We start from the raw sequence: 26,018 nt of genomic DNA on the forward strand, positions 1-26,018 counted from the left end.
TCATTCATCTTCAGCATCTCCTATATACATTTTCTTCAGCACAAAGAAAAGTTTATGGACTGTGAAACAATGAAATGAAACTGGGCTGGACAGGCTTTTTCAGATGCAGACTCTCATTTCTGGAGAAAGAAAAGAAAACCCTAATCCAAATTCTCAGACAGAAGAAATCTTTGGCAGCTCTGGCCTAACTTGTAGTAAGTAGGTATAGGGTGGCTTTTCTCTGTGGATAGCTAACTGGAGGGATTTCCATTGTTAGATTTTGGAAACAGAAAAATAAAGAAAGCTATTTTTGACCGTGCACTTGGTACACGGTAAATCCTTTTATGCTTAAAGAGAATACAGATACTGCCATATAGGGTATTTCATAATGTTTCAGGAATTTTTTTTTCTTCTATCTTGACAGACCAAATCAATCCTACAGGCAGAGTTTTAGGGCTGTATAGCTTTAGTTTGGAATGTAACCACCCCTACACATATGCACATATATATGTGGAAAAAAATGGATGCACAGTTCAAGAACATTTATGAAGACACAGAAGATAAACCCTGAAGAAAGTCTGTCCTAAGGACTAGATCACCCAAGTGAGACCAAACATAGCCGCTGAGAGTGGCTGTGCGTTGATCAGCTGTCCTTTAGATAGTCCAGAAATCAGAAATTTGGCTAACTCGTAATTTACTGAATCACAGTACCCACACCATTCCAAGGAAAATATAAAACAAGTCTGCCCTTGATGTATACACAGAGAAATGCTGAACCATACACCTTATGCACTCTCTGAAGAAAACAATGAGATTCCACACACTCCCAAACCATCCTACTTCTTACCATCCACCTGGAACAAACAGCTGCCTAATGTGATCTACTCTACTGTGTGCAGTACACCGCAGTATAACTCAACAATGTATGCAGGAAAGGTTGTTCACTGCTGCACAGCCCAATTATTAATTATTAAGCTGAGTTAACCAAAATTCCTCAGGTACAAAAGCATTTAATATGCAACTTAACTCTTGTCTTCAGAATTTACCTTTCTGTTCTGACTTACCACTCTTGTCTCATTTGAGACTTCCAAGACAATGGCAACACCTACAGCTTCAGCCAAAATAATGAAATAAGAGAACTATTATTTTCTGAAACAGAAGGTTAAGTCACCACTGATATGACTTTTTCAGTTTTAAATCTTGTAAACATAAAGTGAGGTAACAAGCACCAAGTAAATGAAGATACAAAATCCACCGCGTGGAAGATCCAATAATGATATGGCACATCTCAAGGGATCTACTTCTGCCTTTTGACTTTTGACATAATTCTACCAAGCATAAACCTGATAAAACCAATCAAAAGACCTCCATAAATTGCGATTTCTGTTGGAAAAATTCTTCAGAGATATGGATGTTATGGCAAAGAACCAATGACAAAACAGTTTCTTATATAACCTTTCAAGAGCATCACAAACAGTTAAGCTATAAATATATATATATATATAAATAAAAAAAAATAGTTTTTTTTCCAAAATAAAATAATTTAAAAAAAATGCAGTATTGAACCTACTAGATATTTGAGCTTTATCCTTTTTGTCATTTCTTCTACATCTTATTTTAAAAAATAAGGTTTTACCAAGGCATCTTAAACAACGGTCAGTTTACAGTCTTCTTCAATGTAAAATCATATTGAGTCCAGCTATTGTGTTAAGGAGACATAGTCATTATAAAACTCAACAGTTCATCGCTACTTCAGGAGTTTCTGTTCTGAATACCCATGGAATTGAAGCTGCATACACATGTACAATGCCATCAGCTAAAAAACAGAATGCAACTGTAAAAATTACATCAATTTGCATCACAGATTCTGTAAAATGGATAGAAAAAATACTATGATATGCTACGAAAGCCTGTAAAAACCCTTCCCTCAAAGGAGGTTCCACCTTTGGACACAGCAGAATGCATTAAACTTTTTTAGCTGACTACACTGTACATGGCATTGTTAATTGCTACAGACTAATGGAATGTTAAAATAATCTAGTGCTTCGTTTAGGACTAGTAATGCATGGAATGGAAGCTGTGAAATTAAAATGCTTGTTTCACAGATAGCTGAAGTTAAATCAGTGACGTGGCAATATTAAATAAGAAAACTGGAACTTAACCATCATGAATCTCAATAGGAAAGCAACAGTTTCATATCATTCTTACATAGAAATTAATTTCACCCCAAACCATATCTATACGACTTTTCTAATCATTTTTATCTTATAAATAAAACTTTTCTGATCATTTTTTAATGGATAGAAAAATAGACCTACCAATACTTAGTAAGTTGCTGTCTAGATAAAACTTGAACTTTGCATGCTTCAGTGATCCAGGAAGCACCTCCAGTATATTCTAAGGGTGTTACACCAGTGTGTTATGACAAACCGTCCATTGTGATGGACTGCAGGTCTAAAAGGCAAAATCTTACCTGTATCATTGCCTGTGATTTGAATAACATACAATCTTATGTCAGTTCCACTATCAGGGTGTGCAGTAGAAGGAGACACCTCTTGAGGTTGTAAAGCCTCTGTGGCCTCCTTCACTGTGGGTGGTGCAGTAGGTCGTGCAACTGCAGTAGCAGTTGATGATGTGAAATATTCCTTATCAATTTCTGGTTCTACCATCTTTCCTGTCAGATCATCTTCAGCAGTGGCTTTACTGGGAGAAATAGATTCCTCAATTATTACGATGTCACTGCTGGTTACCTCCTCCTCTTCCTCAGGAATGATACGTGGTGACTTTTGAGAAACAAAAGGTTGGGATGCTGATGTAGGCTGAATTTTGCCTACAGTGCTAATAGGAGATGTAGTTATATCACTGAGAATTGTTGTCTTCTCTGTTGCACTAGCTGAAAATGTAACAGTTTTGATTTCTTCTGGTTCTTCTGACATTCCTGAACCTTCCAGAGTCTGATTTGGAGAAGCTCCCAAAGTCAGAACAGTAATGCTTCCTGCAGTAGAACGACCTGTGGGCATCGTATGAGGGGGCAGCACAGAACCCCAGCTCCCTACACCTCTCTCTTCTTCCATGGTGGGGGTTCCTCTGCTTTCATACGTTCTTGCTTGTGTACCAGCTGTTACGGGCATCTCTTCAGTGACCTTCTCTTCTTGATCAGTAGCAGTCTCAGTGTGGGGAGTCACAGTGAGATGCAGGGACCTGGTGCTAGTTTCAACAGGTCCCAGAACTCTTCCGTATTCTGTGAGCTTTACTGCTGTCACTGATACTTCTGTTGCTATATATGTCTCACCATAGGCTGAACCTGTTTCGACATGTTTTTCCTGAATGGTTGTTTGGGATGATTCAGATCCTGTCGTTGTCTTTTGTTCATGCATTTGGACAGATGTCATAGAAAAGGTAGACTCCGTGGCAGTATCTGGTTCTTGATCTTGATCTTTCGTGGTGAGTTCCTTCAGGAACACTTTGCTATCTTTTGCAGTTGTATCTGTTGCTTCTGTATGAACGCTACCATCAAAAGGAGTCTGATCAGTAACTTGCATATCTCTAGTGACCTCACTATCTACAGTAACTGGAACTAGGGAAGCATCGTGTTCTTTCTGTGTCTCCACCTCTGTTACTTCTGTAAACATAAATGATTCCTGTGTCCCTCCAAAGCCAACTGATGTTGTTCCTTCCCTGTCTTGAAGTGTTACCAGTGATTCCTCCTCAGTCGATGTCTCAACCCCCATCTGGTCTTCCTCTGTCACTGTGTGTTTTGAGACCTCCATCACAGTAGAGACTTCTTCAGCAGGTGTCGCTACTGATTTCTCAGTAGCCTTTGTTTGTTCTATTTCTGGGGTAGGAATGGATGTTTTCAAAATATACCCTGATGTTTCATCTCCTTCGTGCTCAGTCACCTCCGTGACTGTGGGCACAGCAGTTGGTAATACAGTACCACCTGAGGAGCCAAAAGGCATTCCTGTTGCACTGCTTTCACCCATTGATATTTTAGATACTGTGGTCATTTCCAAATCTAAAGAGCCGCTTGTGTGGAAGACATCTGTAGTACCTTTACTCTGATCAAAATCAGCTGATACAGCTTCTTCATCACTTTTTGTTTCCATGTTTGTCTCAGTTTCATCTGTTACTGCTGACACTGGAGCTCCTGGATGCTTTGTATATTCTGTCATTTGCCCTGGAGATGACGTAGGCTCCATTCCAGAGATATCGTCTTCTGTATCTAACTCAGTAATTCTCTTAGTATAAGAGGACTCTTCTGTCATATAACCCTGATCTTTATCTGTCTGCAGCCATGTGCCAGAACCTGGAGGAGCATGTGTGAACTTCTCACTTGCAAAACGTCCTTCAGATTCTGCTGTAACAGAAGCAGGAACAACAGTAGTGACATAAGGGACCTTAGTATCTATTGTTCTCATTTCTGGCTCCTTTGTCTTTTCCTGCTTTTCTAAAACATCTGATCCTTCTGTTTGCTGAGATGAGTGAATAACAGAAGTGATGCCTTCTCCAAACTTCTGCGGGGAAATGGTACTTCCTGAGAAAGCAGAGGGTTCAGATCCTGTATGGTTGGCAGTCGATACAGAAAAGGATACAGGCATTCCAGCTGACACGGTGTGCTGCACGTCTTTTAAGTCCTCTCCGCTTCCTTCAGCTGACGCTTTGTTATCAAGCACAGTTGCAGAAGAACTAAATTTAATGAATGGAGTTGACTCATCTGCTGTAGAAGATTGTCCAGTGGTTACTGCAAGCTTATCTATGAGTGTCTCTGATACAGCAGGCACCTCTGACTCTGGGACGCTACCAGTAGCCGTGCCAGAAGCTCTATCAGGCATAACGGTGTACGTGCTCTCTCTGCCCTCCCCCTCTGTAGTAAGATCATACTGATCAGTGAACAAAGCTTTAGGGATTACAACAGTTGTGAGTTTCTTGTCAGATTTTGCTTCCATTGATTTTTTTGTGGGTTCTCTTGTTGAGTGGGCACCCAGATACATATTCGCTTTTGTTAGTGAAACTGAAGTCCCTGTTCTGGGAAACTCTCTCTGAGAAGTCGGTACCAAGCTATCTGTAGCTGTCATCACAGGACCCACTTCTATTTGTTCAGTCTGATTATCAGCATCATGTTTTTGTGTGTCTCCTGTTTCAATATCTTCCCACGAACCAGTGGAACTCTTAGCTACAGCTGTGCTATCCTGAAAAATTACAGAGGTCAAGAAAGCGTCCTCAGTGCTTTCAGACCTACCTTGTTCCTCGGGCAACTCTGCTTCAGAGTAAGTGTGCTCCAGTTCCAAAGCTGCAGATGTGCTCTCTGTTAACCTAGGTGAAACATCATATTCAGTCCTTCCCAGTGTATCGTAAGGGCTTATTTTGCCATCTGTGACAGTCTGAGGTAGAAGGGTGGTTAACTTAATGTTCTCCATAAGCACCTCCATTTCCCTTTTCTCCTCAGTCACATCAGTAGTCTTTTCTGTATCTTCTTCAGTCTCTGCGGTTGTTTGCTCCCAGGCAGGGGCCTTTGTTTTGGTGACAGACACTTCAGTAATCGAAGTCTCAAAAGCAGGAGGTTTAACAGTGACTTTAGCAGATGATGGTTTCTCACTGTCAGTTTTCAGAGCTGTGATCTGCTTAATGGTTGTAGGCTCTGTTACGATTTTCTTACCTTAAAAAAAGAAGAAAAAAAAATGTTAAGGAACTGTTCAGTAAGAACACAAACATTATCTTAATTCAGTTTGCATGTTCCTAACAAAATGTTACAATGAGAAATAATATAAGGTAAAAAACTTTAGACAGCTGTTGAGCATATAACAGAGCTTTAAATGACAACATAAAGGACCATATTAAAAAGCTGCAGGACATCTAACTTAATGTCAGATGAAATGAGAACAGAAGCAGTATTCCGTTTAGTCATTTTTTATGTAATTACCCCTAGAAGTCCTAATATTACACATATATCCGTGAAATAGCTAAGTACTTATCAAGGAATGTAAAAGTTTATTTCACAATGTCATGAATGAGTGGTACTGTAAATCTGTGGGTTATCTTCAAAGATTTCTTTACCATACAACTCAAATGCATAAAGAGAGTAAAATATCACTTTTGTTTATTTTCAGCACATAATTACAAATCATAAAAATAAACCCTCACAGGAGTGAGAGCATGCTTAAGCAACAGCAGCAAACATGCCGTCAGAAAATACTGTATTAAAATGCCACAAAAGCTGCTGCCTTGCTTTTAAATTACACAGAGAAATTTAGATTATGGGTAAAGGTGAGAACAGTAAACCATAGGACCATAAACTTAGTACTGTAATGATGTTGATCTCTGGAAAACACTTCAAAGATATGCATCTGAACCTCCTCCACAGAGAAAAGTGCTTCTTGGGGAGTGTTGAACATGAAAAGGCAGAGTTGAATCTTCTGAATGATGGGAGCAGAAAGGGTGTCGCTACGCTAGATAGCTAACAAGACACAAAGAAAGCAGAGTCTTTCTTGTGAAGCAAAGTGCGATGGTTTGAAGAATCCTGCTACCCATTCAATGTCTTCTCCTGATACAGGTTTCCACCCCACAGGAGGAAGAAATGCATCCCACTCCAAAGTCTGATATCGGACTTAAAACTCTGAAAAAAGTGAGTTTGTGCTCAGAAAACAAGATTAACTCAGGAAAATCCCAAGGTGGAAACATCTTCCCCTCTTCCAGTTCTTCCAGATCAGTCATCTTCAGAAGGGCAATGGGTATGGACAAGTGGAAGATGTGAATGTCAAAGATAAGTGCTGTTGATTGCCAAGTGACCGAGAGTGAAAAGCCTTACATGGATGACAGTTAAAAGCAAAATATGGCACTTTAAATCACACCAAGTATATGAAGAATTCATTAAACTGGTTGTGTGTAAGAGAACTAACTGCTTACCAGAGAAAGACACAACTGTATGTATAGCATCTTTCAAAAGAAGATATTGTTGAATATCTATTTGAGCTAATAAATTTATTCCTCTAAAATGCAGAAATCAGATCAGATACAGTATTTTATGAGACAATCCTGAAACCAAGGGCTCCTTACTATTGCTGTGAGTAAGTAAAAGAGATCAGGAAACTCTGCCTAATGTAAGGTATGAATACTAGTCTGTTATTGCGGAAAAGTGTATTCTGAAATTGTATTTTTACTGCCTGGCATACATGATGGCCTGGCATCCATACATGGATGAAGATGTTCCAGATAATGCAGCAGCCTCTGACTTGGAAGTTATGTAATGCTGGGAAAAGTAAAGTAGTTAATAGTATGCACAAATAACAGAGCATAAACAAAGGAAAAAAGTTAGGAAGGCTCAGCTGAAGGCATATATTTGTAAGAGAGTTTATGCTCAAGCATACCCAGTATGTATGCACAGATCAGTTACTTTCACACAACCATGCCTAATTGCGTGGTTCTTTGGTATTGTAGATATGGATGCTGCATGCATAAGTTAGGGTCACACAAATATTTGTTCAGTTTCACACACCAAACTTTGAAAGTGCCACCTTTGCAAGAGTGCTATTTGGTTTACCCTGACGTAGACAGAAGCGGCTTGCTAGATGCTGTCTGCTTAGGATTTCTAGAAGAATAGGTGGATTTACAGAGCAGTGAAATGAGGAAAAAGAACTTTCCTGAAAGAGCAGTCGAAGTGAAAAGTAAATTGTGAGGCTAGAAAGGTATGACGTCGCTGCTTTTAAATATGGTAGTTTTCTTTGCCAGCAGAAAAAGGAATGGATTCATTCCCTACTATATGTCAGATCTTTCATGTGCATGCATGTGGCTTTATAAAGGAGATTCAGCGTCTTATATATATATATATTATTTATTTGTTTGTTTGTTTGTTTTGTAGGTTAAAACATTCAGTTGAGCAAGAAGAAGTAAAGTTCTTGAAATCCCACTAAGTAAAGCACAGCCTTAACAGTGGTTTTTGAGTCTTGAGTTTCTACAACCTGAAGTGACTGCTTATCATCGCTCATGCGTTATTTGAGTGTGGGACGGTGCTCACATAATCGAAAGTTTAAACAGTACTCTGCCTTACACTGCTTTTCATTGCTGAGTGCACCGGGCTGGTTTAAGCCACAGGGTTTCACCTCACAAGCAGGGAGTGATAAGTAGGTTAGCATTGCTTTGCTGAGTGGTAGTTGGTAATTGTTACTCTTCTACAGAATCCACAGGCTTGTCTTACAGCTCTTCCTTATGGCAAGGTGGGAAGCAGGCAGCATATAGTCCTGTATCATCCTTTCTAAGCACACGATGACTTTCCGTAATGCAGACCAAATTTGCCTTCCAGCCAACATTATTTACTCATTCAGTGTCCAATTACTGCATTTCAAGGGATGATGAACATTACCCTTCAAAAGAATATTGTTATCTAATACTTTTCAACAAAGCTACACAAAAATGAGGGCACGAATAAATATTTTATTATCTGTGAAGAAAAAGGTAATTTTATTTCCTCACTGCTGGGAAATTGTGTACACTTACAACCATTTAAATAACTTCCCAATCTCCTGGAAATGTTTGAGAAACCCAAAAGTTCACAGGTGTATGCCTAAATACCTGTTGTTCATATGTCATTATCTGCTAATTATTTGATAAAATAGGTGTATGCATTAATGGAGTTAGTCTGACCAAATACAAGTGCATTGATTCAGTAAATATTAATTCATATATTGGTTTAAGAAAAGTATATATGTATTTTAAAGAGTTTATCAATAAACAACCAAATCTCTTCTATGCAAGTGGACGGGCAATTGCCAGTATGCAAAGAGGAGTTCTGGTTCAAATCAACTTCTGGACCCCTAAAACTGCCTCATCATAAATATGATGTATAAGGCTTTTCATAAACATCATTCAGGTTCTCAAACTTTTTTTGAGCAAATTAAAAAAAGATGCTTCTTCATGAAGAAATCTATCATTTTTATTTTTTTTTTTCCGTGAGAAACGAGAAAAGCAAAGACGAGGTTGCCTTTTTAATAGGCTGACCATCAGTTTGAACTGTTATCCTCTCCACCCAGATGTTTTGTATTACTGTACTCCTTGCATCATGCATGCAATATGCTATCTCCTATGTCATTCTTCTGATACAAGACAAGGCAAATTTTCCTAACAAAATTCATGAACATATTAGAAGCAAGAAAGCAAATTATCTCACCAACAGCTGCTCATATCAAAGACTATTATGTAGGTTTTTAATCTACTCCTTTTATACTGAACAGCCTTAATGAAGTTGGTTTTGGATGCAGTATATGGTTTGACAGAGATACTATATATTTTAGTTCTCTGTTTATTTATTTTATGTTTTCACCATGCAGCATTTTCTTCCTTTTCTCTCCCACCATTGTTTAACTAAGGATTTAAAATAATGGAGCAATATTAAAGCTTAATATTTTTTCAATATTTTCAGGAAATCACACTGCACTACTTTATACATGGTTTCACTTTGCAATTACCAAATAAGGATTTTAATATGTTCTATGCTGTTTAATAATAATTTCAGGATATCTGGGTGTACTTTCTGGAGGAGAAAATGCTTATTTTAAAGATTACATATATATGTTATAACTTTTATATATACATTTTCAGCGTAATCAATTCCACAAAATGTTAACCATGTGTCTAAAAAGAACCACTTGAGCAGTTCCTTTGCACTCAAAAAAATTGCTTGTGTGTTTACATTTAGGAATGTACTTAAGAACCTGGATGAACATAGTCCCTACAAATAGGAAAAAGAAAAAAAAAAAAAGGAGATTATTTTGAGTCATTGCCAACACCCAAAACAATTAAAAAAAAAAAAAAAACTTTTAAATCACAACAAGACCTGGAAATACTGAATTCTTTCTGTGGATCCTAGCAGCCAAAATAAACTCTTCCAAAATATCACTAGTGTTGAAAGAGTCAAAATTAATGGTTCAGCGTCTTCCACTCACTTTTAGCATGATGTCTACACTAGCAGGCTGATTCATTGATTTCATTTTAATATATTGTTACACGTCCATTCCTGTTTGCTGCTTTATTAAGTTTGTTCTGGGTGCCTGTCCCTTCCCTTCTACCAGCCCTGGTGGAGAGGACAGCCTTCAAAGTTCCCGTGTCTCTGCAAGCTATGCAAGCTGGAGTTTAACTTACTGGACAAGCCTAAGAGTAAGACCAGATCAAAACAGTAAAAAATAAAAACTGGTCCTCTGGGTTACAGACTGAGCTAGAAATTTGTCATTATCACACTTACTCAGTACCCCCTCTCACGTTCATTTCAGGAAGCAGAAGGGTAGACAGGGGATGTGGAGTTTTGTTCATTTCACATGGGATGTGTGAGACCGTAAGGAGGCTTCAACATCTGATACTGCAGCTATACAGTTTCCCCATAACTCCAGGCACATACTCCCACTTACCTACACTGTGTTTTGACATCAAAACATGAGCCAAATATAATGAGAAAAATAATGAAAAATCCAAATGCAGTATCCTTCTCTTTTTACACAATATGTACAAAACCAGAGAAACTGAATGGCATTTTTAAAAAGAGTGATAATAATTAAAAAAAAATAGCTAGCTAGCAGTCTACCTAATTTGCAAGAAAAACTTAAAAACAAAAAGAAAGATTATGCATCTTCATCATAGTACTGGCTAAGGTTCCTTTCTGCCAGCTAAGAAAACAGAAGAGGCAGCAGCACTATGAGCTCTGTGATCACAAATCCTGTTAAATGAAACCACTTGCTATTTCGTAACATCTGAAGTCAGCTGGTTAAAGGGGGAAGGATGTTATCTCCCAGTTTCCCCATATGTAAGTGTTGTTCTGTGAACAAATTATAACCTGCCTATCTACAAAGAACAATAGCAAAAAGCATTTCTCTTTCATGTTATTTATAATGAAACTGCCAAAAGAAGACAAAATACAGGTGAGTCTCCTTAGTCAGCTCTTCCTAATGAAATATTTGTCCCAGCACCAAATAGAAGCAACAATCTTTGTCTTCTGAATGCAGTAATAATAATAAATGATGGAAGAATGAAGAGAGCTGAGGTTGTCACTTGGGTCAGGAACTGACACCAAAAATCTTGCTGCTTTGCTCTCTCCACCTATTGTGAAAGGAGACAAATTATCCCTGTATCCCCTGAGTTACACAGTTCCCACAGCAGTGAGCACAGGTAATAAAGAGCAAAGACTATTTATTTTTCCTCCACTTAAATACCTAAAGAGTGGAACTTTTACCTCTCCCCTTTGTTGCTCCTAATCCCATCCTCACTTCCTGGTCCTTTGAGTGATCTGAGGGAATGAAAGAAAAATGCCTGCCACCGTGTCCCCTTTTCCCCACCCTTTCCCCGAGTTCACAGTGTTTGCCCTCAGGGTCTGCTCTCCAGGAACCCACCTGTGAAATCACTCAGAGAAATGCATGTTCACTTTCTCTGGCAAAAAGCACATCCTTCTGAAGCTATACCTCCTGAGCCACCTAAGGGCTGCAGCTGGATCACGTTTAGGGGACTTGGTCCAGGGGCCTGACTGATAAACCAAGTTCTCTGTCTTCATGCTTCACACCATGCCATCACCTCCTCCTCCTCCTCCTTCTATGGGCCAGGTATTAGTGAGGTGTGTGGCACAAGTTGAGGCCTTCTTGCCCATTTTCAGTATGCCCTCCATGGCTTCTCACAATCCCTCCACCATGTGAACATGGCAGGGTGGCATAAGAAACACACTAGAAGCTGTTATTGCGCATAGCCTTTAGGATGTCTGCCTGTTGCTACAGACCCTGCAGAGAGCTTTGGGAATGTATTCCTCCTGCACCTGGTCCGACTTACTTCTGGAGATCTCTGTGGCTATGTAGGTCTCACTAAGCATATGTGAGAGAAGAATGGAAATCCACCACCTCAGCAAAATAATAAAAGCCAGAGAATTGTTGCGTGCAGGTAAGACCTCACCTCTACTGAGAGGAAAGGGAAGCATAAGCAGAGCCAACAGCCTTGCATACTCTATGGTCAGTGCCATCACCTTCAAATGCTTGCCTTTCAAAGGTATTTTGTCCATCCTGATATTGGACTGAGCTGCGAAGTGGTGGAGGACACTGTCTTTAATATTCTTACTACTCTACTGTGCTACTCCTAAGATGAACTTTTTAAAAATTTTTTTTTTCCTCAGATTTACAATATTGTTTATGGAGTATCACCGTGCCTAATGTCTCCAGCATTCTGCAGTCTTTCCCAAACTGATCAAAAATGCACAGATCTGCCCTAATACTGTCCCCAGCATCAGGCTGGAAATAATCTCCTCATCCAGGAAATAGCTGGGACTCGTAGCTACCGACGGTTGTTGTGGAGAAGGATAGATCTGCCTAGTTATTCAAAGTTTTCCAAATTAAGTCACATGCAGCAAAAGGGAGGACAACAATTTTTCTGCCAGTTTTTGAGCTATGCCTCAAAAGTTTACCCTTTCTGTTGCCGGACAAGTCAAGCTCAGTCGATGTTTCTGGGCAGCAGTTTGTGCTTGTGGTGGCTCATGCTGGAGGACTTTTTTCTCTTTCCCCATTTCAGCAGCCTGCATACCAAAACACTGCTTTCAAGTCACCTTAGGTTACAAAACCCCACATCCTAGTGAGAATTGGCAAGAAACAGAGGGTTCAGGTTGAAGAGGTTATGGGGTGGGCAGAGGAGAGGCTTGCACAGAGACAATTATTTTCCCCTTTGGTCTTGCAAAGTCCTGGGCTGTTGTGTATTACAAAGGCTGTTGTTTCCTTTCTAACCTTTGTGAAAATGCACTCTGATTTTGAGCATTAGACAGACAAAGCAGCCAACAAGCAGGCCCCCAGTCATGAGCAGCAGATGACTCAAAGCCGCTCTTGATGAGGCTGTATTAGAGCAATCAGAACAACATGGACCCCATTTGTGGACAACCACATGCAGCATCTGTCTCTGAACTGGGATTTTCTAATCTCCAGCTAGAATGAAATCATACATAAAGAGAAATGGCAAAGGTGCATGCAAAAGAAAGTTGAAATGAAAGGGCAAATCTGAAACAAAATGGTCAGTCAGTCCAGAGAAATGACTCCAAAATGGTAGACACATGTTTTGAGTCAAGCAAAAAATGTTTTGCTGAGAGGTTCGCCAAAATCAATACAGGTCCATGGAAGTATTCAGCTTTAATAAACCACTTTTTCTCAGCAAAACACAGATTTATTTTTCAAAACTTCAACCAATTCTCTGTATGTAGTTCATCTAGTTCAGTTTTGCTGTAGGTATGTAAGACAAAAGCCATATATATATATTGCTTTGCATTTCTGTGCACAATAGTGCATTCCTGGAGCACAATTTTTCTACAGATACTGCAGTACAAAATGCCTAATCCAACATCTGTTAAAGTCTGTGGCAAGGTTTAACCTGATGAATTTAACCTGATGAGATGTGGGATAGGATAGGTGACAGGATTAAATAGCCTATAGCTCTATGCAGCAGCTAAACATTAAGCAGGTACCAATTAAAAATGAAGTATTCTTTGCTGAAACTGTTTTGTTCTCTTATAAATAAACACCAGTGTTCCATGACTGTTCCACCTTTAATTCTTTTTAATTTTTTTTTTTTTAAATGTGAATAGAAGTCCTGCATTTTCACACTTGAAAAACTTTTCCTCTGATGATGACCTCCAAGGAGCTTCAAGTACTTAATCATGTGTCCAACCAGAAAGTTTTTCAAGCCTCATCAGATACATGATTAGGTACCTCTTAGAAAAAAAGAACTAAGAAGTCTGGCAAAAGTCATGGAGGGATGAGATGAAACACACAGATAATGTTTCAGAAACTCAGGGCCATGTGGTTTCTGTAGAGTCAAAAAATCTGTGATCAAAGTGAAGAAGGTTTTTATTTTTTAACAAGATTTTTAGATTTTAAATCATGTATCATTAGCCTGGGCCACTTTTATTTTCCAAAAGTCAAGACACTTTGCACAGTGTAACTTTGTAACCAGAAAACAGCTGAGGTTAAAATGCTGAACTTAAATGTACTGTTAAATGTTGTCCAGGTTGGCTGTTTTGTTGAAACTAGTGTCTACTGTTTTTAATTCACTGCTCAAGTTACTGTTTTTTAATGTATTTTGATCACTATGACTCCTTTTTAAAAGTAGTTCAGATTTTCAAAACACTGATTGAGGTTTCTTTTAACTGTGATTTAAAATTAGTGTTTTGTAATTTTCCATCAAAGAGACTTTAAATCACAAGATAGGAGTGAAGACTTTAAGGAGGGCTGAAGAAAGCCCCTTTCTTACCTGCAAGATTAATCTTTGTAATGATTAAAACAGATGCCTGCTCTGCTACAGACCTATTCCTTCAGAGTACGCGTAAATTTGAGTGCTAGACTCATCCCTTCTGAGGCTGGGCGGCGTTTGCTTTGGTGGCCTTACTCAGAGAGTATAGTCTTACTCAGCACGAGTAAAAGCATCAGAAATGGGTCTTTAATCACTGCCACTGCACTTCAAACTAAACGTGCAGCATGTGGCCAGAGCACTTGAAGCTGGGTCAGTGGGAACTTCTCTGGCTTTCACAGGGAGGCAGAGGAAACCGTACAGAGACGCTGTAAAAACTGAGGGCAGTGCATGAACATCTGTGCTGCAGACTCTCGGCACTGGTGCTACCTGGATAGCTGGCTTTGACCTTCCTCGCCCACAGAGGCACTCACTGTTTTTCCTTTCAGCAGACCATAAATGTATGTAGCCACCTCCCTCTTTTATTCTTTTTCAGCCACAGAGGTGTTCTGCTGGTATGATTGGGTACACAGGTGATGAGGAAAGTACAAAGGTGTAATGTGAGACACCTAATGAGCACAGCAAGAGCTATCAGCACTGTATTGAGAATAACTGTAAAGAATTCACAGTATCACACAAATCTGTGATACTGTGATACTGTGAATCAGGTCTTGGAGAGGACTGTTTTGGCACTGTAGGAACCGCTGCATAAAACTTCATACTGAGTTAAAAGCAGTCAGAGCTGATAGAGGATTTCATGTGTTATGTTACTACACTGAAACACTGAAATATTGGGAAGAAATCAGGAATACTGAAAATACTGAATATTGGGAAGTGATAGAGAAAACTTCTGGATAAAAGATGACTTGAAACAAGGACCTAAAATTCAAGCTAAACTGCAGAGTTTTTTTCTCCCTCTTTCTCTGCCCCAGAAAAGGGAGAGGGTGGCTTGCTCTGCAGCCACTGTTCAGACAGCTGTCTGAGATGTGAAAGATCAAGACGCTAGGCAGTACGTCTCATTACTCACTACATGCATAAATCTTATACCAAAAGCAATGAAGAATAATAGCTGGTTGCTGTGAGATCCCGAGCACCTTCTGAGAAGGAGAAAGTTATCAAAAAATTCAGAAATGTATGGCAGACAGGCTTCCTGAAGGAGGGTATATGGTTCAGCGTTGTACTTCTGCTTTTCCTTGCACAAAAGGAGGTGTACTTGGCAAAACCTGAGTCATCTAACAAGCAGCATTTAAATAAGTCTGATGTAATGTTGATTGCAATCAAAATTGCTAGAGAGCAAGCCTGCCATCTACTAAATTTTGTTGGTTCTGTTTTCTTTTTTTTTTTTTTCTTTTCTTGTAAAATGATCCATAATCATAGTCTGTCTACTTCTTGGGTTGCAAACTGATGACATATTTATTTTCTGGGTAACAAGGGCAACAGTTTTCAGAAAGAGCAACCCAATTCTTAACAAGGATGTTTTTAGGACAAATGGTATATTACTAATTTTTTTTTTTAAGTAAAACTCCGAAAGTACTTTGAAAAGGCACATATTGTTTGGAAGGGGTGAAATTCACTCACACTAATATGTTGAAAAGCTGGAATTTGTCCTACCTACGGACTAGATTATAGGCAAACCACAGTCCCCCTACTTTGACTTTTAGAGGGTCTGATGAATGACATCCCCTTTAGTCAATTTTACTCACAACACTTATAGATAGTCATAGACAATTTTGGGAAGGGACAGAAGGAGTGATTTGACAAAATTCTGCTCTGCAGATTAAAGCACACACTCCTGAACGTAACCAGTCCTTATTCCTTCATGCAGGTTCTTTGAGGTCCACTAGGACTACTTCCACATAGAATCACAGAATATCCCGAGTTGGAAGGGACCCATAAGGATCATCAAGTCCAACTCCTGGCACCGCACAGGTCTGCCCAAAAGTTTAGACCATGTGACTAAGTGCACAGTCCAATCTCTTAAATTCAGACAGGCTTGGTGCAGTGACTACTTCACTGGGGAGCCTGTTCCAGTGTGTGACCACCCTCTCGGTGAAGAACCTCTTCCTGATGTCCAGCCTAAACTTCCCCTGCCTCAGCTTCACACCGTTCCCGCGGGTCCTGTCACTGGTGATAACAGAGAATAGATCATCTGCCTCTCCACTCCCTCTCACGAGGAAGTTGTAGACTGCGATGAGGTCCCCCCTCAGCCTCCTCTTCTCCAGTCTGAACAGGCCCAGTGATCTCAGCCGCTCCTCATACGTCTTACCCTCTAGGCCCTTCACCATCTTCGTCGCTCTCCTGCCTTCATCGCCACATGCAAAGTTTTGCAACATCTAACTCCCAAGCAATAAAGAACAACAAAAAATAATAATTTAAAATCTTGCAGGTAAGAATGTGTGAGAACAGTCAGAGCACAACATTACACCAGATGTCAGGATTTGTTCTTAGGCAGTAAGGTTCGCTCATAAATGAGCCTTCAAAGCCTGAGTTGGAAAGATCTGTGGCTGCAGTTTGCTCATCATCCACAAAAATAGGGACAGTACACGATGCACATTTGAAGCACTTGTGACTGATAAAACAAGTCAAAGGACTGAGACCCCTACAAATTCTATTTTCTTAGTTAAAGACCAACTCAATACAAGTCGCCTTTACTCCTTAATACCAATAGTACCATTTGCAACCAAAGGAACTTCATCAGAGAGGCATCCAGGGAAATTCTTGAGTAGTCCAACCTCCTTATGCTGCTGAGAAGGCTGCAAGTCTCCAGATGTTTAGCTGGGAAGACACACTCTAATCGCTTAGATGTGACCCACCTTCCAATAGAATCAGTGTCCTCTTGCATCAGGAACAGTCCTGTGATGGAAGGGATCTTGAAGGACAGAAACAAGGTGATGGGTTCCTCTGCTAATAGACACAGTTAGCTGGTCTGTGATATTTGAAAGGCCTACACAGCAGCTGACATTGCACATCATGATATGCATGGAAACGTTATCTGGAGGTGTAGGGGAATTGGAGCTGTAAGTAGTCATCACTAATGGCAGAAGGAAATGTAGGAGGGATGTTCTGCAGGAGGCTGGGCAGATGAGGCCAGGACCACTGTGGTAACGTAAGAAGCATGGTCAGTTCTATGAAGGCCTAAGAGACCTGCAGGGATCTACAACTATAATGAAGAGGTAAGATGATGTTATAGGGAAGAGAAGCTCGGCTTTACTAGAAGCTGGTGAACTTTCTGGGACAAATGGAACCTGTTCAAGAAGTGGCTGCACCATAATAGTAGAGCCAGGCTGCTAGTATAGAAGATGGAAGAGGTTACAATGCAATAGTTAACCCCAAAGACAAAGGAAAGCTGACGGGCATGGAGGAGGTCTGGATTAGATTGATGCAGTCTACTATGTGGATGTGGCAAATATTGACATGTCTCTGAAAACACCAGGAGGAACAGAAGCGGCAGTAAGAAAGGCAATTTAGAGCAGTGCCGGTTGGCCAACACATTAAACATTACGTGAGTAATTATAACTACTTTAGAAGCCTAAAATATATGGCGTGGCAAAACGTCTTGAATCCAGCGATAGCCCCCGGTTCACTGGCATCTCAGAGACCTGAAAAAGGCCTGGCTTGTATGCAGTCTGTAAATAGCCTCTCTTACTGCCATCACTGGAAGTAGAGCATCAGGCTAGATGACAATCATGTATCTGGTCAAGTACATTTCTTCAGTTCTCATGTTCATTGACTTTACACAGAAGAAACCAGGGTGCAATCAGGCACTGAATTACGTATTCCACAGTCCCAGGCTAATCGTGGATATGGTGTGTCACTCCACATAAATACAACAGTACCCAGGCTGAAATCTTACCTTAAAATTTTGCCTTTATCTGCCAATGTTACTTTAAGACACTTGTTTTAGTTTGGATTTCCTCTATTATTATTTTCAAAGCCATACTGATAAAACAAATTTTAAAGACTGATGTGCACCGCAAGAACTGAAACAAAACATAGATTAAATGCTTTTCAGGGTTAGAGTGGTGAGTGTACTGAAAATTATAACTAAAAAAAAGCTTACGTTCATAGCAGTAGGCATCAAACTTGCTATCTGGGTAAGGAAAGCCTGTTTGGTTCTCATAGCGATACAGGGTTCTCACCCCAAGTAAACCTCCACCACACTGGGGCCTAGCCACCGAGGCAGGGTAACGAACACTTCCATCCGCCAGCCAGCCGTAGTCACACTGGTCAAAGCCATTCCTCCAGGCAACATACAGGTTCCCAACAGAAGCAAGGACACCGTCTCGTTTCCGACACAGCTCTTTAGCTTCCTCGAAGGTGAGCTTCTCAGGAACGGAAACATGAACAACTTCGTCTAGAGGAAGAAGAAAAAGATAACAAAGACTGAGTATCAAATTCTACGATCAAGTCAGCTTAGCTCCCCTCTTCCTGTCCTGTAAGTTTGCTTTCAAATTTTGCTTGATCAGTTTTTTGCTTACCCTTTTATTCAAAAAAGCAGATATTCAGAAAATCAAAAGTCTCAGATTTCAATATGAAAATGTGCCTACCTCAAAGCACAATCATTTTTATACAAACATTACGCAATGAGCTACATTGTGGTTGGAGATGGGGTCCCTCCCCCAGTCTCTAGGCAGAGGTAACAGGAGCCTGGAAGTTCCTCTGTGGCCTCTGTTGGAGTAGACTTTGTGACTCAACTGCGCTGATTAAATCCAGTCCAACAGAATTTACTTTCTCATTAAAACAAATCCCTTACATCTGCAAGACTTTTACCTGACCTTTTTAGTCGTCACTAGAATCTCACTTGAGACACACACACAAAGCAAATGCTCTTCACTGCTGCTGCACAGCAGCTTTGAATGTTGCATTTACATCAGTCTTGACCTTGCCCCACAGGGAACACAGGTGAGGGAATGCACTAGGCAAGCTGTGTGCACAAAGCCCTTTTTGTGTGAAAAGCTGAATTAATCTAGACTGCCCCTAGTATAATTTAGTTTCCATGGAACAGTAATTTGAAAATAATAACTTCTCAGTTGGAAACTGAAACAAAACAAATAGCATGTCAAGTATTTTACTTCAAAGTCAAATTGCCATTATGCAGTTGGATCTGTTGCCTTGTTCATCCAAACACTATAAATGAAATCAAGGGTCTGATGTCTGTGTCCTGGGAATGAAGTAGTAAGCTGACTCCTTTCTAGCTTTTGTTCAGGCTTCAGACCTAAGATCAATGTGTTCAGCTGTAGAAACAGAGCAAATTCAAAATATTTGTTACCAGACGGTACTTCTCTTCCCCATCCCTTGTATGGTGGACCAGAACACAATGGAGAGCACTGCTAATTCATACCGGACATGCAATCTACCATACCTCAGCAGTGGTCTCAAGGTAACCTAGCAAAAGGCAGACAGACTACATCACCCCAAGCACTTTCATTCACATCAATATTACGCTTGTTTCGGGCTTGAAAGGAATGCAAGTGTGAAAGGAGGCAACATGCCAATTTTCTTTTTCCTCCTAGGTAAAAACTCTGATTTGTTATTACAGCTGTAATATCAATTCCACCATGTAAGTTTCTTTATACATGCTGTAGAGAGTGTCCAACTTAGAGGTAAAGTACTGTAGCTACTGAGGGACAGAGCACATCTATAAGGCACACTTTAAGATAAGGAAAGTGAAGAATCATTCACCTCTCAGAAGTGCCAGAGTGCTTCATTCAGCTCTCCAGACCATAAAGACAATGCACTTTTTTATTAAATACTTCTGCAGAAGACAGCTTTTTCTGCATCAAGGGGCAGATCTGGTATTATGGCCAATAAAGAAAGGTGGATGCAGCTATCCCACAACACTATCCCCATGGCAAGTACCATGCAACAGTGGAGCACAGAGAGACCTCTCTAAAGCAGCCCCTTCTGTTCTGAGGACCCTTCAGCCATGCAACAGTTATTGTGTATATGGAAATTAATAGTTAAAATTGTTGCAATTAAAAAGCAGATAATATCAATCCAGGTAGACAGTAAAATAAGATAAGGGAAATAACATATTTTATAGGTTTTCTCCCAACAAATATGATGCATCAAAAATAAAATAACATCAAAAAATCCCACAGCGTTCTTTCTGGGAGAAACTTACTGAAGACAAAGGAAAACAGTTAACAGTGTAAGATTAAAAACAAGGAAATTTTCCATCAACTAATCCGGATCACTGCCTCCAAATTAAGCTTGTGCATAACATAATTGAAGTTGCGGATTTTTATTTCTCTGAGATGATACCTGCAATCTATTAAAGCAAGGAAACGTAGCGAGCAGTTTTGTCTTGCTATGAGATTTCAAAACACAGGGTTCAAACTGTACTTTTTTAGAGTATTTTGCAGAGAACTTACCCATCCAAATTGCACAAGAAGATTTTTATACAGAAATATACCTTGAATTTGCCTTGGAATGTGCTTGTTTATGCAATACTGATAGTAGAGCAATTTTAAAAGAGGGGTGGCATGTCTTTCTTTATACTCAATCTATTCTACTGAAGCATCAGCTATTTATTTTGTTCATCTCTTGAAGTTGGCTGCTCTCATGCAGACACCATCTTTGTCAAAGGGTGTTCTACCAGAAAAACTAAATGATTAAAACACCCACATGTTTAAGAAAATATACAGTCTAACCAGAACAGTCCAGCAAGTAAAGTCCAAAGTCTTTTTTTTTTTCTTTGCCACTCATTTGGTATTTTAAAAATAAAAAAGTGAGGATAAATTCACAAGGAATGCAAAAAGGTACCAGAGCGATCAGTAAACTGCTTTTATTGCCAGTCCATCATATACCAAGTAAATATTCATGTATTTCAGGAACGTTGATGACAAAATAAAGGGTAGAAATGTGTTAAAACATAGCAGCTTGCAGTTGTTCTGGTTAAAGAGTGGTATGCTATGATTCCAGAATTCCTATTTAAAAGCAATCCACTGAAGTGCAAAAGTCAGACTCCCAATAGCAGGAATTTATCCTAGGAGATATGACTCTGCAATTTGGCTGTCCAGTATGAAAACAAAATAAATTTCTATACGTTTGTTTGAGTGTGCACTTAATATGTGTGATAATTGTTGGCACAAAATGTAAAAAATAAAATAAAATAAAGTATGGGTTTAATAAAGGCCCTTCAATGTAAATTTTCTGCAATCTTCTTCCAAAACCACATTACAAAAAAAAAAATATATTAAAAAAAGGTTTATGTTTACTGTCAAGCACTTGAGAAGAAAGAAGCTCTCAAGATGCTTCATCAACTGGATACCATCAATTTCATTTGCAGCAGCCCAAAAATATGTGATGAGCAAGTCTACACAATCTTTCCTGCACATCTCACCTTGAGCAGACTATGGTCTCTGCATGCATGCACACTGCATGCACAGCAGACAGCACTTCAGGAATATACTCGCCCAGAGAGCACAGATGCAATTTGTCAGAACCTACTGTTTGTGTACACCAGTGCAATCACTTGGAATGTAGAGGGACGTAAAAGGTTTGTATTTCCTAAAACCAGCCTTATGCAACTGCAGCTCATACAGAATTCCCCCATCCATATGATGAGATATGTTGCTATCCAAGTCACCTTTCTGACATGATTAGTGTCCCACAGCAGTGTGGAAATTCAGTTCATAGTATGTAAAAAGAGTGCTGGTCCTAATTCTCTGAACAGGCATTTAATCCACGTAGCCTGTAAAAATAACTCCTGATTTTGGCAGCACAATGGGGTCCATATTTAGCAAGAGGATTGCTCCTATCAGTCTTTTAGAGTGTCTTTATGATGGTATCTGAAAGCACCTCCATTCCTCAGCCAAAACACTAGGAGAGTACCCCAGAGAAACTCAAAGAAATGTTGATAAACAAATGGTATAGCCACAAACACCAGAGCAGGGCAGATTTTTTTATTTTTTTTTTAATGTTAAAATCTATCTGCAATGTTTTTATATCTGTAGTCCACTCCAAGGAACTTAGCAGTGCTATGCAGGCAAACCCCAGGGCTTAGACCAGCAGATGGAGAGGAATTAGACCTACAGTTCCAGGGGGCAAAATGGAGACCATGACAATGTTTAGACTGCAGACGATAAAGTAACGTGTATTATTCCTGGTCACTGTTTAATTTCAAGTTTCAGGTCAATTGCCCAGTCGTGGTGGTCAGAGTAGTTGAAGAACCCCCAGGACTTTCCAGTTACATGGGTTTGTTTTGCCTGGTTAAAAAGGACACCTGACATGTCTTTTTCCCCTCTTTCCTTCTCCCCTCTCTTTCAAATACATCAAGCTAGATGAAGAAGCCAGCTTTTTCCCTTGAAGACAAAAGCTGATTCAGCCCTAAGGAAAAAAACTTAAGATCCAAAGACTTATCAGCTAGTTTTATAGCAATCTTCATTCCTTTGAAGGTTATTTCACTTATTCTCTCTCATCAAGAGACATCTCACTGAGCTGGGCATGTTTGTAGGTGTGAATTTCATGAATCACACATCTTAAAAGCAAGCACAGAAATAAGGGCAGGCTAGAACCATAGCCAGGGGTCAATACACAACATGTATTGACTAGGGCAAAAGTAATGAATCTAGCTGTAGCCCTCCAGCACAGACCTCACCAGTAATTTCTTTTCCCATAGATGAAACCGCAATTAAGGGATTGGTGTGTTGCTACTTCCTAGAGGAGCTTTTTGAGCCTGGCTATGTGGCAATCTTTCCCCAGAGCACAGCATCATCCCCTCAGCTTCACATGCCATCATGCAGTGTGCCAGGATCAACCAAATGAGGTACAAGTTCCTGACACCTGGCAGCTGAAGGTATCACTTGCAAGTGATTTTACACCTGACATGACAGAGATTTTAAAGATGTTTGAAGGATTCTACGAAACTACAGAGACATTTAAGAGAGAATATGTGAGTTTCTCACTGAATGCTTTTACAGATCTGGTAACACACCAGCTGGTGTTGATGGTGGCTGGTCAACCACCTATGAAATGTCCTCCTTATTAGCCAACACATCTGGAGAAATGACCAGAAAACCCTTGTATTTATTCCCCCTTTTCACCCATTTTAATCTCCCTGAGTAACAAGACCCTTCATTATTACTGTCCAAACTGGCACTCAGCAACACAAGGAAGAAGTGCTCTCACGTGGTTGGGTGCTCAGATTCTACAACCTCCACTGCTTTCAGTGTTGCCTAAACAAAGGCATAAAGAAAAATCAAGGGAATCCAGATGGATATTAAATTCACAGAACACTAATTACCCACAAGAATTTCCATTTTCTCCTTATTTCTTTCTATCTTTGGCCAGAAGGCCCTTGCAAAAAGGCAGCTGCAGTCACCAACAGGACTATCAGACTGCTTGTGTACCAGGGAAGAAGAAATACTGCCCGCATCAATCCCACCTGTACACACATACATGGAGACATCGGAGACCACTACCCTTGTCTTGCTTACTCTGGAAAAAAATGCACATATATACCTGGGCCAAGATGGACCTGAAAAGTTTTATCTGTCTTCACCACAGGCAGTGTCCTCAGAGGCTACATACAGTTAACTTATTAATCTAGCTCATGCCTCAGCCTTCCTCTCCCAAGCTGCACAGACAAGATTTGTTGTCTCAACTGCACTTCTATTCCTCTGTCCTGCTGCTGTTAAGGGCTGCTTCTCCGACACACCAGGCTGGTAAAGAGGTATCCTTAACAAAGTCACAGATTATAGTGAAATGCTCTTTAGGAAAGGAAAACCAGGAAAACCACTTTGGATGTCCAGCTTCATTCAACTGTATTCTTTAGAGACAACAGACAGAGCTGTGCTGCTTTGAACATTTTGGCACACAGACCTGAGCAGCTAGGTTCAGCTTTAAAGCAGAAGACTAGACAAGTTGAAGAAGTCTTTTTCTCTCACACGTTAGAACAAGTTAGTCGATTCCTTTTGATACACATCAGTAACAATTTAGCTTTCCTGATTGTCTTGGGTCTGTTTTATGCAAAACTATATGCTGAACAGGAATCCATTGCACTTGACAGGTCTGGAAGGCTACGCTTCTCCCACAGGCTTACCCTCAAGCATGATGAGTAGCTTGGCAACTGCTATACCCTTAGATAGCTCTGCTGTAGTTGCAAAGTGTCACTGTGTAATACAAAGGGGAAAAATTAACTTTTTTTTTTTATTTTTTTTTTTCTTTTGTGCTTCACTCTCACAAAAAGCATTGAGAAGTCATGATTTTTGGAATTCCCTAAAGACAAGTTTTGTCATATTCTGAGCTCAAATACCACCTTGTGCATAAAAAAGCACCATGGCATTATTTCCTGTTCAGTCTCCTCTAACTGGGATCCAGTGGAAGCCAATGCAAAAACTGTGACCCTATCAAAAGCCAAGAACTGAGAAGAAAAGACCATTTTCTGCGTGTGCTTTTTTAAAAATTTCATTGTTGCTCTGGAATCAGAATAGGCTCTCGAGAAGATCTTTAGCTGCCCAAAACACAAAAGACACTTCACACCTGAAGCTGTATTTTAGACTATGACTTTTTAAATTGTTATTGTTCTCACACAAATTTCCATGACAATAGCAAAAATGCATGAGACTAAGAGGAAAGTATTTACAGGACATCTGGTTTTGTTTTTTGATTTTTTCGTTTTCTTCCCCACACTCACTGGGGGGCTGAAAATGGTGTATGGAAATAAGACTTTATAATCTTCCCAACAGCTAATCCAAAATAACTTTCTTAGCATGACTCCCCATCTGCATATTATATATATGCTTATTAGACATATATGGCTTCTAACTGGCTTTGGCCAGAAGATGATGCTGCATGGAGTAGTTTGTGCTTTGGCTCTGCAGCATGCTCTCACGGCTCCTCACTTCATCAGTGGGCTTTGGCAAGCAGATTTCACTTTGTCTCCATTTCTGACATCACAGCAGTGTCAAATGAATCATATACACCCTTATCTGAAGACAGAACCTCCATCCTCATCAACCACTTCCTTTCAAGGGAGTATCCTGCAGAAGACACTGGTGCAGACACTTTTCAGTTGGAGGTGTGAGGAGAACCTCAGACTTATATCCAAACATTTGGAGCTGAATTGCTTTAGATTAAGCTCTTTATTAATAAATCACCTCCTGCATTTAAAGGTATTCTAAATGTTTTTTAACACTTAGTACAATGAAATATGCAACAAAATATAATGAATGTAGAATCAGTTTGTAGTAAGAGCCTATGCCCAGTACTTATTTAATGATATATTGACTCTACATTCTTATTTTTATCATTAGGAGCTCAGAAATTTAAAATCCTTCCCAGAAGTATTCTCCCATGTTTTTTAGCAAAACTCAAAATATTTTACACATAATTGTGCAGTCTATAATTTCTGTGGCTTTTCTCAGAGCAAGGAAATGGCAAGACTTAGCCTAGACAACTGGTTTTAATTTAAGCTAATTTTTTATATTTCAAGGAGAAATCCATGTCTCTGGCTAACTTTGTGATTTCATGTGGCCAGAAAGGAAGAAAACTGAAATGGTGTTGCTCCTACAAATCCTCAGTGTAACTACCCAAATAAGTACTGTAAATTCAATACACATTAATGCTGTGTATTGAGAGTATTCTTACCACCATTTATGGCCTTCTGGGGTAACAATATCTCTAATACTGGCCAACAGACCATTAACTGTTCAATGACTTCCATGATGACATCTTATTATGGCCCAAATTTTGATATCATTAATCAAACACCATCTTATTCCATGAATAGTCATCCCACTGACATGAGCTCTCCAAATAAGGACTTATTTATCACAAGTAAGTCTATTAGATTTGGCATAGAATACAACAGA

General features: G+C 39.7%; 1 protein-coding gene across 3 annotated transcripts in view; it reads right to left on the reverse strand.

Moving 5' to 3' along the window:
- Positions 1–26,018, reverse strand: part of VCAN (versican) — a 118,733-nt gene that overhangs the window by 56,979 nt on the left and 35,736 nt on the right. For 2 of the 3 annotated variants that reach the window (XM_013191796.3, XM_066989062.1), the window contains exons 6-7: positions 18,263–18,556; positions 2,453–5,635 (exon numbers count right to left, since the gene is read on the reverse strand). In XM_013191796.3, the coding sequence (XP_013047250.3) occupies positions 2,453–5,635; positions 18,263–18,556 (3,477 nt within the window). The remainder of the gene's footprint in view (positions 1–2,452; positions 5,636–18,262; positions 18,557–26,018) is intronic. The other variant, XM_048045690.2, reaches the window with a different exon arrangement.

Source organism: Anser cygnoides, chromosome Z, assembly GCF_040182565.1.
Source record: "Anser cygnoides isolate HZ-2024a breed goose chromosome Z, Taihu_goose_T2T_genome, whole genome shotgun sequence".
In the NCBI taxonomy this organism is placed as follows: Eukaryota; Metazoa; Chordata; class Aves; order Anseriformes; family Anatidae; genus Anser; species Anser cygnoides.